This window comes from Trypanosoma melophagium (genome assembly GCF_022059095.1).
Source record: "Trypanosoma melophagium isolate St. Kilda chromosome Unknown ctg22segment0, whole genome shotgun sequence".
NCBI lineage: Eukaryota > Euglenozoa > Kinetoplastea > Trypanosomatida > Trypanosomatidae > Trypanosoma > Trypanosoma melophagium.
The window spans coordinates 296,142-316,221 of NW_027125152.1; the positions used below are offsets into that span (position 1 = coordinate 296,142).

Consider the following 20,080-nt stretch of genomic DNA (forward strand, 5'->3'; position numbering starts at 1 on the left):
TTTGTTTTGTTATACTACTTGGTATGGTTTTACTGGGGTTTTTATTATTGTTATTTTTGTCTGTGTCTCATCACGTGAGGTTGTCATTGGATTGTTTTCAACATCCATTTACTCTTATTTCCCCACAGTACTAACATCTCTTCACAAATAGTCGGCATTTTCTTTTATACGTTCTCCTTTAGTCCTTTCATGAATATATCTGCGTGTTTTTTTTCCCCTTTTTTTCTTTTGATACCTTATGGCATTGTTGAAATGAGTTCTATTCTTTTTCTTCTTTTCGTTTCTCTCTTTTTATATTCCTAGTTCTGTGTAGAATCCTCCACACAAACACACCTAACTCCTAATATATAGATCTATATCTATCTACCTTTCTATCTACATATATCTATATATACAGGTGTACAAGGAGATCCATATTGTTATTACATATATAAATATAGTAGGAGGGTTTACGTGTCTAGAAAAGCTGTTAATCCAATAAAACAATCATGCCGGCAAAGAAACGTGGAGGGGCTTCGGAGGCGGAACGGGCAGAATCCGCAAGACAATTGGAATTGCGTCGCCTCGCAGAAGAACAGGAACGACTGCGTAAACTCGAAAGTGAAGCCCGACAAAGACTGGAAGAAGAATGGAGTCGCGCCATGGAAGCCCACCGTCAACGACAGATGGATATTCAACGCGCCATAACAGAAAGGGAACTGCGATTGGCATTTGAAGTGCGAGAAGAGGAATTACGTGAGGGAATTGAAAGTCGTGAGTGTGAAGTGCGGGAACTGCGGGCAAAGTTAAATGGACTACAACAGGGTGTAAACGCCATACAACAGGAGCGAGATTCCGCACTACGACGATTGGCGATGGTGAATAATGAACTCGAACTTGCACAGATGAAACAGGTGGAGTTGGAGGCATTATTAGATGAGAGAGAACGTGATGCCCGTGCACGACTGCGGCAGGTGGAACAGCAAAGAGATGAGTCGCTTGAGATACAACATCAATTAAAGGTGAATTTGGAATGTCTTAAGCGGAGTTATGAAGAAAAGGAAGAGCAATTTAATACACTGAAGGCAGCATTTGCAGAATCTCCAGATACGCAACTCGCCACTGTACATCCACAGAGTACAGATGCCGAAACAGCCTTATTACTGAAAGTGCTAAATGAGGAAGTGGAAAAACACCGTGAAACGGCACGTTTATTACAGGTGGAACTGGATCGTAAAGGTCGGGATGATGAAAAAGGCAGTGTTCTCATTAGCCTTCTCAACTCCCAGTTGGAGGCTACGCGAGATGAGTGTAAGCGATTATATGATACCGCCACAGATCGACGTAATCAATTGGAGGCGGTACAGGCATTATTGGACAGTGAACGGGAGAAAACGAAATCACTTTATCACGATTTGGACACGGCGTATGCAGAGTCTACAGTGGAACGACGACAACTCACACTTGAGATTGGGGTTCACACCGCACAAGTCACAGAACTCACTAAAACACTTGCAGCCGTTAATGCAGAATTGGCAGAAGTTAAGGAACAGTATGAATCTCATCGTACTAAATCTATGGAACGTGAACAGTATGATTTTCAGGTAAATGTCGCCCTTAAAGGAGAGGTGGAACAACTTAAAAAAGATTTAACGAAAGTAACGGAGGAATTACGAGTTGCGGGTGATGAGGCCTATAAAACAAAAGCATTACTGCGAGCAGAAATTGAAAGCCTCAAGACACGTTTACGTAAATTACAGGAAAGTTCTGAAAAGAATGAACGAGAATCATTTGAAACTATAGCTGTCTTACGTGCCACTTCAGAGAGACTACAGGAAGAGAAGAAGATATTGCAACAAACAAGTGAAGATAATTTTCGTAAAATGCGAGAGGAACTCGTTTCTGTCTGTGCTGCCCGTGATGGATATCGTACACAATCTGAGGAACTTAAAAAGGAAAAGGAAGTACTTGAGAGAGATCTTATGGAGAAACTTCTTCGTATGACGGCTAATCATGATCATCTACATGAGGAACTTCAACGGGTTACGGCCAGGTACGGTGGACGTGAGAAGGAATTTGTTGAAAATTCTATTTTCCTCAACGCCGAAAAGGAAACACTAAAGGCAAAGGTAGAAGAACTTACAGAAAAACTCTCTCAACGGGGTCGTGAACATGTACAACATGTACAAGAAATCAGTAATGAACTGGCGGAACTAAAATCAAAAACAGAGAAACAATTAACGGCAATAAAGAAGATACAAGATGCGGAGACAACTCGTGCCAATGATGCTGAGAATCAAGCTCAATGTCTTAAACAAAATGTAGCGGATCTTGAGAAACAATTATCTATCAAACGTCGTGAACGGGAAGAAATGGAAAAAGCCATGAAATGTGAAGCACGTGAACTTCGTATGGAACTAAATGCCGCAAAACGTACAATTGAACGATTTGAGTGTGCACTTGGGGATTCCTCCTTTAAATCCCTGCGTGAGGCGAATGATGAACTTCGACGAGATTTACAAAAACAACGGGAAAAGGTGGTCTTACTTAATGATACTATTGCCTCTATGAAGGTGGAATCTAATATTATGGAAAGTTACAAGGAAAAGATGCTGGCCGATCAAAATGAACAGTATGCGCGTCGTATTCAACAACAGGAAAAGATGCGACAAATGATGAATCCACTCTTTTATGAACTTCGATCGATTGTTGAAAAGAACGGACTCGCAGGACCACTAAGACGTGATCTCGACACCTATGATGATTACATTCGCCGTTCACGTATACCCGCACCACCAGAGAAACGCAACAACAACGTAAAAAATCGTCTCACTGCAGAGAAATCACAAACGCCAACACCTCCTCCAGCTCTAGAAACACAAGGCGCGGCAGCCGCAGCCCCAACAGGATCCGCACCTGCAGCCGCAATCGTGGTATTAGGAACAAATAAAACAGATGTAAAGAGTTCGCGTTCAGGCACAGATAATGGATACCATACACTGCCTTCTGTTCAAAGTCCAAACACTACCGGTACAGCAAATGATGGAGTGGAATCTGTGCGTTTTTTACCACAGAAGCCTGCTGCTACGGTACAACCGCAAGCACATACACCACACGCACTTCCAAGTATATATTGATTGAAATTCCTGTTTTCTTTTTTTTTGTGAGGTAAAACTCATGTAGGAATTTCTTTTTTTACATATTATTATATATGTGTATGTGTATGTATGTGTGTGTGTGTTTGTTTGTCTATGCTTTTTCATGTCTCTTGTGTATTTCATGTATACCTCTTGATACTTTTGGTGTTAGTCTGCTTTTTATTTTTGTTTTTCTTTGCGTTTTTTTTTTCTCTTATGGAAGAAACTAGAGAATTGGAAATAAAATATCACGATGGAGGAAACAAATGAGATGTCAACCGATCCTTTGAAAAGAAAAGGGAACCCAATGTAACTGAGTATGACAGTTTTTTTTTACGTTTTACCCTAGTTAAAACCAAAAATCTTTCACCCTTTTTAATGTGTCGTGAGACATGTACACTGTCTGTGATATATATATGAATGAAATGTATTTTTTTTTATGTATTTCTCTTGTGTTTTTAATGGTGTTTTTTTTTTGTTGTTATTCTTTTTCTTTTTCTCTTATTTGTTCCTTTAGGGTTCAAACTAACTGGTATAGATAGTAGAAGGATAAACTTCTATTGGAAGGTGTAAAGAAGAATTCCTTGTCATTTTGTTATTATTTTGTACTTAGAAAAGAATCATCAGAGAGAAAACACGTCAAAAAAAAAGAAAAACCCTCTCACAAATAGAAAACAAAAAAAAAATAGTCATTACAACAATAAAAATAACTAAATAAGTTAACGGTATTTGCTTTTTCTTTTCTTTTTCTGGTATTTCTACTTGTATTGGTATTGATATTACTATTAGTTCTTCATATTCTTCTTTCATTTTTTGTTATAATGACTGGTAATCAAACGGCGTGTTTCTCTGTTAATATGGGTGATTGTGCCCCGGTGAGTGGAAACTGTGTACACAGTCCAGACGCTATTGGCTGGAGTCCACATAATGTACTCTTTGTAGCCACTCACTGGTCTGTACATCTATACGTAAAGCGATTGATTGCCCCAGATGCGATTATTCGCCCATCGTATCAAAATAGAAGTGATACTTCTAGTCAATTTTGTATTGTGAGTGCGAAATGGGCATTAGATCTCGTTCCAGAAGAGGCATATCCGGCAACATGTCGATTGTGTGTACGAACTACACGGGATTTATTTATATACCGAGTGATTCGTTGTGGTTCAGGAAGGATTCGAACAAGTAATGGGATTTGTTTTATTCCACAATCGGCTTCTAAAGTAAATTATGATGAAACGTCTGTGGTTGGGAAGAAAACACGTAAAAGGTCACGTGTATCAACTACTACTACTACTACTCCTACTACTACTACTACTACTACTACTACTACTACTACTACTACTACTACATATAGTACAGATGCTTCTAATGTGAATGATGTTAAAGAAGTTTCTCTTAATGCAGGTCAAATTGCACGATACGATGGACCAGGTTTTTCTGTGATAAGTTATGAATGGTTTTCACAAGATCTTCTCGTAGTAGTTACAGTTGGCGGTATTTATCTACTTAATATGAATGATGATACATCTGATGAATTAACAACACAGTATCGTTTATTTTCTACACCTGCATACCGTTTTATTAATAATACAGAGACACGTTTCGTCCCAACATGTGCTACACGAGTAATTGGGTGTGGTAATAATAATAATAATAATAATAATAATAATAATAATAATAATAATAATAATAATAATAATAATAGTAATAATAATAACAATAATAATATTGCACGTCTTGTAGTAGCGACTCCATATTATCTTCTTATATTTACTGTTTCCACGCTTCACGTATCCCTTACTCACTATGTAGAAGTACCTTTATTAAGTGGTATTCCTGCATCATTGTGTTGTATGATGATGAAAAACTCTTTTACGGATGACATCATACGTGTATATGTTTCTGCTCCCATGTGTATTTTACATGGAAGTATTCATTTACGTATGTCCGATGGAAATAATGAAACGACACAGTCTCAACGGGCGGAATGGACTACCAGAGATATATGGAATGATACAAGAGATGTATCTGATGAAATGGTTGTTCGTCGCTTTATAGCAATACCACTTGATTCTTTTATGTTATCAGAGATCGATATGGAAATGGCTTCTTCTTCTTATTCTTATCTTACTAGAATTACCAATAGTCGTGGTGGCGGTAGTACTATTACTAATAGCAATGGTAATAGTAATAGTAATATTAACGGTAACGGTGATGATTCATATTGTGTTTTGGCTGTTTGTCAACGTCGTGTATTAGGTTTTGTTGGAAAAGTCTGTGTTGAACTTCTTCGATGTGCCCAAATGGATGGTATTCCACCTCCCAAAAACGTCCCATTAGGCATTGCTGGTCTCGCTATACATCCATCCTGCAGTTTAGCGGTTGTGGGATTTATCTTTGGAGCCCGTCGGTATCCTCCCTTTCAACTTTTCCCTGTTCCTGTGAATAGTGCAGGAGGATTTCTCTTGCGAATCCTGCAGTTTTTTAAGTGTTTCACAGCCTTTGGGAATAACGATACACGACTAGCGATGATTGGGAATGATGTATCACCTGTGCATAATAATAATAATAATAATATGGATAGTGTGTTGCATGAGTTGTGGAATAAACAGGCTTCGACATCATACTTTGTATGGGAGGATTTACTGCCGGAGAGCTCCGTTGCCGGTGCACTTGCACGGTATAGTAATAGTAATAATGGTAATTATATCAATAATAATAATAATAATAATAATAATAATAATAATAGTGAAATACAACAAGCGTTCTCTAGTATAGAAAGCGGTAGAATAAGAAGAGAAACTGATATGGCTACGAGTACGAACAGTAAGAATCATAAGAACAATGGTGATAATAACTATAATGGTAACGAAAATGAAGAAGAAGATTATATATCTATGACATTATTTACATCACACGGTAATATTATTCACATACTGCGAAAGAAATACACGGATTTACGTCAACAATACGGTTTGGAGTTATTTCTACGTTTTCCTGAGGATACGGCGGTGTGGCGGCAGTTACTTCTATGTATATTACGCCGTTGTCGAGATAATCACACACGCACAGAACTTGTATTAGCGAATGCTGTGCAGATTACAGCCGCCGCTGTGCAGTACGCCGGCTTTAAACCAACCGATTGTAAAAGAAATGTAAAAGAAAGAATAAAAGATGATGTGACACAACTGCAGTTTAAAGCGGCTTTTCAGTTTGTAAAACTCTATCATGTACAGTGTAGTAAAAGGCGAAAATGGATTTATTCGGAGGCATTTGCAGAACAACTTGGGAAGTTTATAGACTCTGTTGGGAATCATTGGAACTCACTACATCAAAATCAACAAAAAGAAAAAAAGGAAGGAAATGAAATACCAAAATTTGCTTGTTCTATGTGTGGAAAAGAGGAAGTCTCTGTGCTGAATCTTTCCCTTATCTCTGGTGTGTATAGTGAGAGGCGAGAAATCAGCAAAGACTGTTCGGATGGTTTACATATTAGTGTGTTTTCAGGAAGTACTTTCACTCCACTCTCTTTTCTCGCAGAGAATGAAGTGATGAGTCGCTGTCTTTGGTGTGGTTTATTTGATTACGTGATTGGACCATACTGTTGTGTTTGTGATGGACTGATGCTTTAAGAAGTTGTTTACGTTCGTATTGTGATGGATTGTTTGTAGTAGAGATATACATATTACAGGGAGTATATATTATTTATATGGAGATGTGTAAATGTGGATTAACGGTAGACATTTATGGTTTGTAATTCTATTGACGTACACTTGAAGAAGGGTCTAGATTTTTTTTTGAACCAGTACCTAGACCATTGATGAATAGATAAATATATCTTTTGGGGGGGCTTATTTGCATTTATGGCAACGTTATAAACTCAACAAATGATTGATAACCGTCAAAGAGTTAAGGAAGAAGAAAAAAACAAAATAAATAATATTTCCGTTACACACAAGACATATGGATTTGTATATTTATTTCTTTTTAATTTTTGCTTTTCCTTTCTGTTTTACACATTTCAAATGATCTGTGTACTCTATTATTATTATTATTATTATTATTATTATTATTATTATTATTATTCTTTATTGCATACATCCATACATATATAATTCTTTCTTTAATTTATTTATCCCTTTTCCTATATATATATATATATATATATATATATATATATATATATATATATATATATATATATATCAACAATAAAAAATAAAATCCCATACTTATATACTTAGGAAAGGTAGAAAAGTGAAGACTGATGCTCTTCAAACCACGTGGTGTGACGAGCAATGATCCCAAGTACGCTGGAAATTCCCGTATTATGGCAATTGCCGATATTCTCGCGTACAGAGATACGTGGAGTGAACGCTTGACGGAAGATTTCTCTTTAGGTCGTATTATACAAGCCGCACGGCAGGCAAAAGTAAAGGCAGTTGTTCCAGAGAAACTTGTCATGACAAGCAATGGATTTAAAGTAAAAGAGCGGGATAACATGGAGGCATCGGAACGTACAGTGCGTTCAATGCAGGGTGCACTTAACAAACTCACGGAATCTAATTTTGATTTAGTTGTAAGGTCTGCTTTATGTCCAGATATTATTTTTGAGTCTGAAGTTCTAACAGCTGTGGTACAACTTATTTATGAAAAGGCACTCCTGGAACCTGTTTTTGCTGGTTTATATGCACGACTGTGTCATACCATTGTCCAGTATGAGCTTGAGGTTCGTAAGATTCCAGAAGGTCAAAGAGATGCAAAGAGTATGGTGCGTGTGGCTATAGTGGAAAGATGCCAGCAAATGTTTGACAGTGCTGCTAAGGAAGTGGTAGATTCATTACCAGAAGAAGAAGCAGAGAAATTACGAAAACGAAATGTAAATAACATTAAATTTGCAGGTGAATTATTCCTTAAAGGACTTATTACGCAGAGGATTATCGATCGCATTTTATCTGAAAAACTCATTGGTAATGCTGCTAATGATATGGATCTTGAGGTGGTCGTTAATCTCTTGGAAGTTGTAGGGAAGTTGTATGAGGAAAAACACCCACAAGCACAGGCCTCACTGTGGGAAATTCTTAGAAAACTGCAGGAGAACAGAAATCTTTCTATGCGTATACGCTTCTTAATACAAAATCTTATTGACAGACGCAATAGTGGTTGGAAACCGCGAGAATCTGAAAGCGCCGTATCTGCAGAAGCACGACAAGCTCCACCACCACCACCAGCAGCAGCAGGGCAACAGCAAGCACTATCACCACACCATAATAATAATAATACGAACAGTAATCATCATCATAACAATAATAATCAATACCATCATCATCATTCGCACCATCAGCAGCAGCAGCAGCAGCAACATAATAATAATAATAATCGTAATAACGATCAACTTCCACCACCCATAGGAAGACGGGCCACCAGTTATCAAGATGTATCGGGTTCCTATGGCCCTGCGGCTCGTCGGGCCACCAGTTATTCGGACTTGGCGGGTTATGGAAGTTATCCAATGCTTCCACCCCCACCACCGCCCCCACCACCGCAGTCTTCTTCTGCTTCTTTCACTCCAGTCGAGGAACAACTTTCCGTTGATGAGAAGAAACTCATGGCCCTCGCACAACCACCGGAGTCGTTAACAAATGAGGTGCGGTGTAAAATTACGCGGATTGCCCGTGACGCGGTGGAGGAGGGAATGACGAATCGTGAATGGATGCGGGATGAACTCTCAAAGGTGCTAGGACCAGGTGAAAGTGAGAAGCAGAGTTGTATGGCCAGCGTATATGTTATTCTCCTGCGGGCACTAATGGACACTAAAGAGAGTGAGCGTAAACTCTTCGCCACGGCACTTTCCAAGGGCGAGTGGGAACGCAGTATTCTCTGCCGTGGTATTGCCTGGTGTCTGACAAAGATTATTGCCGATCGCGATGTCAGTGACTGTCCAAACATTTACGCCCACTTTATGGATGTTGTTGTGTCTATACCGGAACTCGATATGGTGAGTGTGGCCAGAGACGTAATGGCCCGCACGGCGAATTATTTGGATGCGCTGATGGTCGTGTACGACTGCACGGATGAGTGGGAGGAGGACTTCATTCTCGTCTGGGACTCCCTCGCCGCCACGGTGCGACGGCCGGGAGACAATTTGACGGTTTCTGCGGTGATGGATGCGGTGGGTTCACTGCGACTCGGTTCATTTATGCGGAATATTTTACCGGATTTTGTGGCCGCGATGGTGCGTGAGGGCATTTTCACAGAAGAGGAGTTGCGTGTGTGGAGAGAGGCGAATGAGTCGAATCAGAAGATGCGTGGATTGTTGGAGGAACTCGCACAACTCTATCCGTAAAGGGTTATATCTATTTATCTATCGGTGTGTGTGTGTGTTTTTGTTCCACATTTTTTCTTCTTTTTCTTCTTGATGGATTCCTTCTTCATTTTATTTCTGTTCCTCTCTCTCTCTCTCTCTCGCTCTCTCTTTTGCTCTCTGTGAGAATGTGTATTGGTATGGATGGATAATGATGATGGGTAATGGGTAACAACTAGAATAGCAGGAAAGATGGAAGTAAATAAATGAGAGTATATATATATATATATAGTAAACCAAGAAACGAAGAAGAAAAAGAGGAAAGAGGATAAGAGAGGAAGCAACGCAAATGAGAGGGGAAACAAACATGTAGAGTGGAGAAATTATATATTATTAATTTAGATGGAGGAACGTTTTGTTTGTTCTTGTTTTTTATTCTATCTTGTTTCGTTTTATCCCAACAAACATCTTTTCTTATTGTTTTTTTTTACCTATTATTATTATTATTATTATTATTATTATTATTATTATTATTATTATTATTATTATTATTATTATTATTATTGCTGTTGTTGTGGGGTGAATATTTCCCTTATATTCTTCTTTTTTTTTCTCTCCTTTTTCTTGGTGGTATCATTTATTGAACTCCACGCTTCTCCTCCTCCTACTGTCATTCCCCTTCATTGTTGTTATTATTACTTGTTAGTATTTATGATGATGATGATGATTACCGGTATTATTTATTATTATTATTATTATTATTATTATTATTATTATTATTATTATTATTATTATTATTATTTATTATTGTGGATGACTTGTGGTTCTGTGTGAATAGATTAAAAGGGAGATTTGTGGAGGAATGCGGTGGGAGAAGAGAGAGGCCCCTTTGAAGGTTGGCAATGAAATAAACAAAACAAAAACAACGGAAAATACGCAAAAAGAAAGAATGAGAAGATAAAGAAAATGATGGTGGAAGGAAAGAAAAAAGAACGCTAAATAATAATTAGTTTTATAATTATAAACGAACGATAACCTCGATGTTTAAAACGGGAAAAAAAGAAACAAAAAAAAAGTTATATATATATATAATATATATATATGGGTATATACATATGTAAAAGAATGAAGGAAAAGAAGCAGGAATTTCCCCTCTTTTTGTTTACGTTTACAACCGGATTAAAGAGCGAATATAAAGAAAGAAAAAAGTTATGGAGGTAATGGAAAAGGAGAGAACGAGAAGAACAAAAAAAAAGTGACAGATAATATTAAGTGAGAAATAAAAAATAAATTATATATATATATATATATATATATATAATACGAATCATTTTTTTTATTATCTTTGTCTTCCTCATTTTCTCTTTTCCTATACTTTGTTTAAAAGTTTTCTTTCTAGTTCTTTTACTGTTTTACATCACTTTATCAATCAATCTCTCTCTCTTTATTTCTCATTTTCTCCCTCTTTCTTTTTTCTATGACAATCACTTTTTTATTTTCTTTTTTTTCTTTCCTCTATGTATGTACTCATATTTGTTTATGATTCACTTGTTTCTTTATGGTTAATTTCTCACTTTCTTTCTCCATCCCTCCCTCTCTCTTTGATATTATGACTTTCTTTCTTATTTATCTATACTTCTATACTTATATATAGTGGAATATTCTTGCAGTAAATAAATAGGAGGAGAGGGAAAAGGTCCATAGGAAGGAAAAAAAAAAAAACATATCCTTCCTTCTTTTCTTTCCAATATATATATATATACATACATTAGATATACTTTCTTACTATACCCAAATACAAAGGAAACCAAAACAAAAAACAAAAGGGAATCCATTAGCGGTATGATGCACATATCCCCTCTCCTCCGCAAATCGCGGCATCACAATGTACTGCGCCGGGCCCGTCCACATATGCACAAATACCGCGAATTGACCCGCTGGCAGCGGCAGGCGCAAGGCATTCGCAGTCGATGGGGCCAGTCCCAATCCCACCGGCAAATGCCATTTAAAGATCGTTTTAATCCCGAAAGTGTCGGACTCACGCGTGGAACCTCCGCCTTTGCCTGGCAGTGGTGGCACACACAATACCCATGGCTTCCAAATATACCAACATCATCAACAGGGAGAAAAGGTGAAAATGATTATAACGCATCAACAACAGGAATGGGATATCGGCCATCGACGTGGGATGATGAATTTGCGGATGTCGTACTAAGCATGCGTGATGATGAAATTCGAGAGTATCTCGTAGGAAAGTTAACGGAAGTCATATTTGCAGAAACCCAGCGGGATGGATATGAATTACGACGATTGGACTTTGAAGGAAATCCACTCACAGCTTTACCAGAACCACGTATTATTGAAAACTTTGTATTAGAGGAGGAAACACTACGAGAACGGGTGATTCAGCAAGTTGTCGAAGGTCTTTTTCGCCTCACCCCAACTTCTACCGATCGACGTGAATTACGTAGTGTTTCTAATATTATAGACTTTATCCTCACCCATGTTACTGCCGCACGACCTCCAACAATGCAATCTAATAATAATAATAATAATAATAATAATAATAATCCATCATCCTCATCAACAACAGTAAAAGTAACACCTGCGGCATTAGCAGTGATGCAGTCTTTCCCACTACAACCAGAGTTTGGCTTTGTACATGCGTTACCAGAAGATACACGCGATGTATTACTGCAAGAATGGGAACGCATGCATCATTTGGATTGGCAGTTTGGCAATGCAGTGTACACACCACGTCGTAGTGAGAGTGACACGCGTGGGAATCTCACTTGGCTGCGGGAGACACAACACCACAAGACACGATTGGCATTTATGGAAAGTGTACAGGATGGTACGGCAAAGGCAGAACATATGAGACGAATAGCAGAAGCCGCAGGAACAGTAAGGACTGTGGAAGAGGAAGTGTGATATTGAGAGAGAGAGAGAGAGAAGGAGAGGTTTTGTCTGTGTATATATGTGTATGTGTGTAAATGTGGAGGAAAGGAAAATAAGAAGGAGGAAGAGATTGGCGTTGTTGAGGTGTGACATGCGTTTAAAAAGGAGCGCAAGAAAGAAGGAAAGAAAGGAGGAGGAGAAACATCGGAAAGAAAGTAAAAAAAAAAGGAAAAGAAGAGGGATAGAGCATCTTTTGTATATATATAAAGGGGAAAGAAAAGTAAGAAAATAAGCATACATATTTTGCTTGCAATATACATGTACTTTGCTATTTTGGCATGTCTTTATTATTTTTATTGCTCTTTCGATCTTTTTTTTCTTTTCTTTCTTGGTTTTGTTACATTGGGAAAAAAAACATATATATTTTTATGCATATTCTACTCATGATATCAAAAAATGACTTATGGAGGAACAAGAAAAAAGAAGAAAAAATATTTCTTATTATGTAATGTGTTTGTTATTATTATTATTATTATTATTATTATTATTATTATTATTATTTTCTTTTTTCTTCATTTCTTACTCTTTTTTTCTTCTTTTGGGGTTGTGTTGTACAAACAGGAAAAATAAAATAAAGCAATACTTACATACTTTTTTCTGAGATCACACCGTAAAGGGAAAAGGGGGTGAAAGAAATAACTCTTTTCTTTCTGTTACGCCATGTCAAAGCATAACGAGGGAGGTCTATACTACGGTCAAAATAATAATAATAATGATAATAGTAGGAGAAACCGCCATGATGATCGCGAGTTGAAGGATGAGAATAATAATAATAATAATAATAATAATAATAATAATAATAATAATAATAATAGAGGAGTTACAAGTGTAGATGTTAGTGCTGGAGTTGTGGATGTTGAACAATTACAACTCATTCAATTGTGTTTTGGTGAACATGAGTTTGGTGTGGCACTTGACAGTGATGTGGTGGATGATACAGAAGCAAACAGTGAGGATATGGAATTAGATCCTCATTATCAATATCAATATCAACAGGAAAAGAAGAAAAAAGAACAGGAAGAAGATCAAAATGGTGATTTAATTGCCTTTGACTTTGACCCCGTTAAATTTGTGCAGGAAAAGTTAGATCATGGTGTTCCATTATTAAGTTTATGCCGAGATTTGGAAACGTATACGAATTTTCTTAATAATAGTATTCTCAGACATGTGAATACCGATATGCATGATGCCTTTGTGAAGGTTTCTGGACATCTTGTTGGGATGCAGGATGAATTACGCTGTGTTCAACAGCCGGTATTGGCGTCTATTAAAAAGGTAGAAAACGCCATTTCCAAGTTGGATGAATTAGAACAAATGGTGAATAGTCAAATTATGGAAGCCTCTAAAATTGAACTCGCTCGATTGTTTGATGTGGGATTTTTAAAACTCTTACTCTTGTATGATTTACTGCACGAACGACTAGAGGCACTTCCTTTATGTCTTCGTACATCAAATGACGAAAAAAAACAACAACATCGACATCAGGAACAACATGTAATTGAATCAATTTATCGTATTAATAGCAATAATAATAATAATAATAATAATAATAATAATAATAATAATAATAATAATAATAATAAATTTACACCGAAAGCGATAGCATTAGCGGCAGGAAGTGCACATGTTTCTGAGTTACTTCTCGATATTGCGGTTACATTACAGGAATTAAAAGATCTCTTTCACGCACTACCACAACCCTCTTCACGTGTAAAGGATCGGGAAGAGGCATCGGATATTCTCCGTGATGGTACACAGTTATCAAATCAAGTATTCGAACGTGTATACTTAGCCCTATATGAAGATTATGTTCAAAATCCACAGGAGGAACTTACACAAACACTACGTACAGTAATGAAGGTGTATTATATGGCAGGAGAAGTACAAGAATTCTGTCGTATGTATCGTGAACGTATTATACGACCTTTATTAGAATCCGTTCTCTCTTGGCGAGCAGCCACACAAGCACGACATAGTTTAGAAGATACGATTAAACTTCTTAACACACTAAGAGAACAACTGGAAACAAATGTACTTCGATTTGTGCCAATTTTACATGAAGCCTTTGAGGGATCTATAATGCCAGTTCCAATGATTATTTGGCCTACCGTATGTGAGGCACTTGTAAAAAAGATGGTATCACTTTATGATGTGGGTATGCCAGATGCTTTTCAACAACGTTATATGGCGGCCCATAAATTATTAACATTAATGGAAGAAAATTGTAGTTCAGCAGAGGAATTACGTGTACTAATGCAATCCCCAGATGTTGCACTTTGGAAACATAAGTGGAATACAGATGTCTACGCAACGATGCGGTCTAATGAACTCGCTAAGGTTGTAGATGAGGCAACGAAAACGTTAACAGCCACACCCTTGGAACAATTAGCACAACAACAAAAACAACAGCAGAAACAAGAAGAAGAACCAAAAGAAACACATATGGATAGTAGTAGTTCTATTAGTATTCATTTTCACTTGGAACCTTTTGTGAAACTAAGAGAAGCGTTAGATTGGCTCTTCTCTCCTGGAACATATATTTTCACCGTAACACCAAAATTTCTCCGCGAGGCGGCTAATGCGACTCGCCGAGTAGCACAGAGTCTACTTGCGTATAGTGAAACTGCAAAAAATTCAAGTTCTATGGGAAATTGGCTTAGTGTCGTTATGAGTGCAAGTGTCGATCTAGAAATGATGGCAAAATACATTGAAGGTCCATTTCGTCTTCGATTACAGGAAGTCAGTGGAAAAGAGTTTGAAAGTTCATCCCCTGTGTTATTATTATTATCGCAGGATACCTGCCGTGGTTGTGCCACAGCACTTTACCGCGTTGTACAACTGCGGGTGGCAGAGGAGTGTACGGTGGGTTTACAAAATATCCGTTCGGTTAAATCGGCCTATTCACATATGCGTAAGCCACTCCCTACCGCCGCCTCGTGGTATGTTCCGAGTATTATTGAACCCCTGCAGCGTTTTAGTGCGGCTGCAGGATCGGTGTTAGTGCCTAATGTTCACACCACAATGATGATAGCGGTAGTGGAAGAGGTGTGTGGTCGTTTTCGTTCTATTGCGAAGGAGACACTTATTACTGCAAAGAAGACAGAAGAGAGTTGGGAGAAGTTACGTCGTCGTAAGGAAATAACGGCAGGAGGACGTGGAGCATCTGCAGATGGAGTGGGAGGAGACTCCAGTATGCCTCATACGAACACTACTAATACTAATAGTAGTAATAGTAATAGTAATGCTGCTTCTATACGGCCTAGATCGGAGACAGCCTCTGATAGAGATAAAATGACTCTACAGCTCTATCTTGATGCCAAGGCACTTATTGATGGCGTACAGCCGTTATTGCCTAGTGATGTGCGGGCGGATCAATTATCTTCAGTGGTGGCACTATTGAAGTTACTACGACGAGCCAACTGGATTCTTGGGGAGGATATACCGGAACCACCAGATATTGATGAGCACGAAGTTTAAAACAAAGTGAGATACCCCCCCCCCCCCCCCCCCCCCCAAAAAAAAAAAAAAAAAAAGAAAAAGTACATATTACCCTTCTGTATACTTTATTACATATATATACAAGTGGTGAGAGGAGAAGGGAAAGGAAAGAGTTGCTGATAAGTGTGAATGAATGAGGTGGAAGAAAAAACGAGGGGTTTGTGCTTGAGACCCTAAACGATAAAAAATAAATGATCAGCCACCGAAAAAAAGAAACTTGCTTTTGATGTAAGAAATGTCATTTTTTATTATTATTTTGAGTCTTATTTTGTTATATTATTTTTGTTTTTCTTTTATTTTTGTTGCTTATTATTTACGTAATACCTGTTGTTTCCTTTTTTCTTGTTTTTTGACCCTGGAAAGGAAGGAAGGTGTAGGGTTTGTTTTTAACTCCCCTTATTTGACGTGCTATTCTTTATATAGTTTAATATACCCAGACATATATATATATATGTATATTCACAAAAGAAAAATAAAATAATCTTAACATTGAAAAGGTATAATTTTACATCATGTTTCGTGTATTGGGCTCACCTTACACATTAATTCTACATCAACACGTAACATATCTTCGCCTTAAGCGTCTTCCTTTTAAACTGTACTGTCGAAGTTTCACAACAACACTTCTTTATGCCTTTCTCCTCCGTGCTCGTTGTGCCTTTTGTACGGTTGACCCACAAGGACAGTCTCATCTGCAATTATGGCAATTGGTAGAGGCTGTAGAAACAAATGGAGCATTGGAATTAGCATCTCTAAACAAATCAAGGGATTTAAAAGGATTAGAACCTTTAACCACATTAGAGAATTCAATATCTCTTCGCCGTCCACATCGATCCCAGCACCCACGACTACATTTAGTTAATTGGATTATAGTTCTCTACGCTAATTGGTGGCTTGCCAAGACGGGTGCGATGTATCGCTGGATTGCTGGTGATAGTATTGATATCATTGATGGATATATTCGATATTTCTTTCTTCTTCCCGGTTTTGGGCTCTCACGTGCTATGGCCGGTTCATTTCGACAGGCTATGCAGAAACTCACATCGGTGTCTGGAGTTTCCGTAGAGACAGCACCGTATATGCAGGAACACTTTGAGCGTCTTTGTTCTTCCCTAGATGCCCACTTTAAACAACTAGAAGAAGAAAAAGAAAAAGAAGAAGAGGGAAAAAGAAAGAATTCATATAATTTATTTCTACTTGGTACACCCCATCCGACATTAGCGGATGTAGCACTTGGGGCAACCTTTTCCGCTAATTTTTTAATGGATGATCCACCTGCATCCTTTATCGTACAAAAGTATCCTTATCTTAATAAATACTTAGAGAGAGTTACTGGATGGCGGGGTGGTGTATTTGTAGAAGATGGATATACAGAGTCATCTAACGTTATCGAACAAGATGTATCAAGTCATTACCCTGATGTTATACCAGATTCCTTATCAAATGTACTAGAGTTAATAGAGGAAGTTATGCCTTTTATGTTATCCCAATGTATGGCTTTTCATGCCCATATGGCGGGTGATGGCATTAGAGAACTTAAGAAGGAATCACTGGAAGGTCCATGGAAAGGATGTAGTGGTTATCTCCTGCCGCAAATAACGAATATTAAATCTTTAATGATTATTGATAATGGTATTTACACTGTTTGTGCTCGTGCACAGGATTTGGAAGTGGCACTCCTCGCTGCTCGTGAAGTGGTAGAAGATGAGATGGAGAATGAAAATAACGAATCTGTAGTGGAGGAGGCAAAAAAAGAGAGGGAGGATAATGATAATGATGTTGTAGGCGAATATCTAGAAAACGATAAAAATACCATACGAACAACGAAATCTAATTTACCATTGCAATCCTCATTGAATAATTCTTCAAATATAACTTGTAAGGTAAATAAACGTGATGGTGTATCTTTATCCCTAAAAAGTAAAGGGAGAAACATCATAAAAGATGATGATAGTCTTGATATTGATGATAATGATGATGATGATGATGATGATGATGATGCAGACTTTCATCGTGTATTCACATCCGTTGGTGGTCGTCCACGCAAAGTTCTTCAACCGTACCGTTCTGCAGAGAAATTAACTCGCACAACAGCGGATGATCGTCTTGACAGATTACGGGGAATGCTGCGTAAGATGTATCATCCACATTATACACTTTCTACGGTCTTTCATGGGCGTAAATTGTTTGTGGCTGTAATTCCTGAACACGAAGTTGCACGAAGGCGGGAAATACAGAGTAAAGGTAAATAAAATATCTCTTTTTATGTCTATTTTTTTTTCTTACTATTATTATTATTATTATTATTATTTATTTATTTATTTATTTCTTTTTTATTTTATTCTTCTTTACATCACAGAAATTAGACTTGAATGTATTCTATTTTTTTTTAATGTGTTCATTTGTTTTACTCTAGTTATAGGGATAGTATTTATTGAATTTATTTATGTGTTTGTTTGTTTCTTTTATTTTTTAAAATTGTTTGACCTTTATTTTTTTTTTCCTTTTTTTTCCCCTTTCTGAAACATAATGGAATGACTGAAAGAAAGAAAATCACAGAAACATTAGAATTAAAAAAAAAGATAAGCCAGTACCGCTACTAGCTTCATTAGCAAGAAGAAAAAAAAAACATCGATAAATAAATATAATAATCTCACACACGGAGTAACCAGCAAAAAGCTAATACATTGACAACCATCAATAAATATTTACAAAAAACAAAAAAAGAAAAGGTAGCATAAACTATTTATCTTTTTCTCTTTTTTTTCTTTTTTACACCTAGTTTTTGTGTGCTAATTCTCGTGGTTCTCTAAATATATATACATGGATACATATATATACATATAAACACTGAGAAAGGCTAAATGCTTACCAATTCCCCTATCGTACTATTGAATAAGCAGTCCAGGCGATATCAGGCCAAACTCCGTTATCGCTTTCGCCAACCATCCGTATTGCCGATACGTCAAACCGCGGAACAGCGGCGGAGTACAATTCTTGAAGTTTTACGTCGTCGTCAGATTAATCCTGGTAATCACGCGGCTTATCACTATGTAGAGCAGCGTCTATACTCCAAAGCATCCCGCTTAGATCGAGAAGGGGTGAATCTCAATAAAACATACGCTTTACAGGGACTTGGGGATATGGAGCCATTACGTAATAGCGCAAACTTTGGTCTCTCAGAGAAGGAGGCGCTAAAGTATGAAAGTTGGGAGGAACGTGCAAAGTACACATCCCCACCAGTCCCATTTACACCTCTAGCGGCACGTAAATTGGCGGCTGGTGCATTATGGCCAGCAGCGCCAGAACCAACCGGTATGATTAGTAAAGAAGTACGTTTTCTGCGGCATGACTCTAATATGTCGCCCAGTGCTCGTCTTTTCTGCGAACGTGTGGCGTATCATTTACGTCGATCGTTAAAAGCCTGTCCGGCACACATTGGAGAACGTATAGATTTTGCACAGTTAATTATTCAGGAAGTATTAGGCTCACGTCGATCAAGGGAGATTTACATTGTCTGGTCTACCATTGATCCCTCTGCCCGGTTTGAAATGGAACCTTTACTACATCAATTGAATCACTGGGTTCAGCGGCTTATTATTCAACGTATAAAGAACCGTCCACATATTCCCCGAGTTACGTGGATCTACGACGGTGGAAGGCTCGAACGTGAAATGCCGCGGGAGTTAAAGAGTGAATTGGAGAGTTTTGCGGGTGAGGCTTCCTCTACGTTGGAGTCGCGGGTGAAGTATTTGAAGGAACTGGATACGATGAATCAACGTATGAAGGATATTCCATGGTTTATGCCGTATTTGTGGAATAAGGAAGAAAAGGCTTCTCGACATAAGACAATGCTTTCAGACTTGGCAGAAGTGGAACGGCGTAGACAACCACCGAAACAACAACAAAAAGAAGGAAATCATGGAAGAAGTTCTCCACCACAAACAAGTCCACCACCGCAGTTTATTCGCTAACTCACATATCCAATATTACATATATCTTTAAACAATGTATATGTATTATTTTTGCTTGATTGGTTATTATTATTATTATTATTTTTAACGGATAATTTCTTACATGTTGTTAACCAAAAAAAGGTGATAAGATCCTTGTTTTTTTCCTTTATTTTCGTATACTCTTTATATTCTCTCTCTCTCTCTCTTTATCCACCTGTCTCTCTAACGCACATAATAATGATATAGAT

At 37.7% G+C, this 20,080-nt stretch overlaps 7 protein-coding genes across 7 annotated transcripts; all 7 read left to right on the plus strand.

Annotated features, from left to right (window-relative positions):
* Positions 1-488: 488 nt before the first annotated feature.
* On the plus strand, positions 489-3,116 carry LSM04_009635 (uncharacterized protein; the record flags this gene model as incomplete). The annotated part of the gene is made up of 1 exon (XM_067334620.1): positions 489-3,116. The coding sequence occupies one exon, from the start codon at positions 489-491 to the stop codon at positions 3,114-3,116; it is 2,628 nt and encodes an 875-aa protein (XP_067191863.1).
* An 821-nt stretch (positions 3,117-3,937) lies between these two features.
* On the plus strand, positions 3,938-6,748 carry LSM04_007996 (uncharacterized protein; the record flags this gene model as incomplete). The annotated part of the gene is made up of 1 exon (XM_067334622.1): positions 3,938-6,748. The coding sequence occupies one exon, from the start codon at positions 3,938-3,940 to the stop codon at positions 6,746-6,748; it is 2,811 nt and encodes a 936-aa protein (XP_067191812.1).
* A 635-nt stretch (positions 6,749-7,383) lies between these two features.
* Positions 7,384-9,462, plus strand: LSM04_009284 (MIF4G-like; the record flags this gene model as incomplete). The annotated part of the gene is made up of 1 exon (XM_067334623.1): positions 7,384-9,462. One exon carries the CDS (start codon positions 7,384-7,386, stop codon positions 9,460-9,462), a length of 2,079 nt encoding a protein of 692 aa, XP_067191851.1.
* A 1,800-nt stretch (positions 9,463-11,262) lies between these two features.
* Positions 11,263-12,351, plus strand: LSM04_008314 (uncharacterized protein; the record flags this gene model as incomplete). The annotated part of the gene is made up of 1 exon (XM_067334624.1): positions 11,263-12,351. The coding sequence occupies one exon, from the start codon at positions 11,263-11,265 to the stop codon at positions 12,349-12,351; it is 1,089 nt and encodes a 362-aa protein (XP_067191822.1).
* Positions 12,352-13,038: 687 nt separating this feature from the next.
* On the plus strand, positions 13,039-15,855 carry LSM04_000319 (Conserved oligomeric Golgi complex; the record flags this gene model as incomplete). Its single annotated transcript, XM_067334625.1, has 1 exon — positions 13,039-15,855. One exon carries the CDS (start codon positions 13,039-13,041, stop codon positions 15,853-15,855), a length of 2,817 nt encoding a protein of 938 aa, XP_067191575.1.
* Positions 15,856-16,388: 533 nt separating this feature from the next.
* LSM04_004606 (uncharacterized protein) lies at positions 16,389-18,128 on the plus strand (the record flags this gene model as incomplete). Its single annotated transcript, XM_067334626.1, has 1 exon — positions 16,389-18,128. The coding sequence occupies one exon, from the start codon at positions 16,389-16,391 to the stop codon at positions 18,126-18,128; it is 1,740 nt and encodes a 579-aa protein (XP_067191716.1).
* Positions 18,129-18,740: 612 nt separating this feature from the next.
* LSM04_007238 (uncharacterized protein) lies at positions 18,741-19,850 on the plus strand (the record flags this gene model as incomplete). Its single annotated transcript, XM_067334627.1, has 1 exon — positions 18,741-19,850. One exon carries the CDS (start codon positions 18,741-18,743, stop codon positions 19,848-19,850), a length of 1,110 nt encoding a protein of 369 aa, XP_067191789.1.
* Between the last annotated feature and the right edge of the window lie 230 nt (positions 19,851-20,080).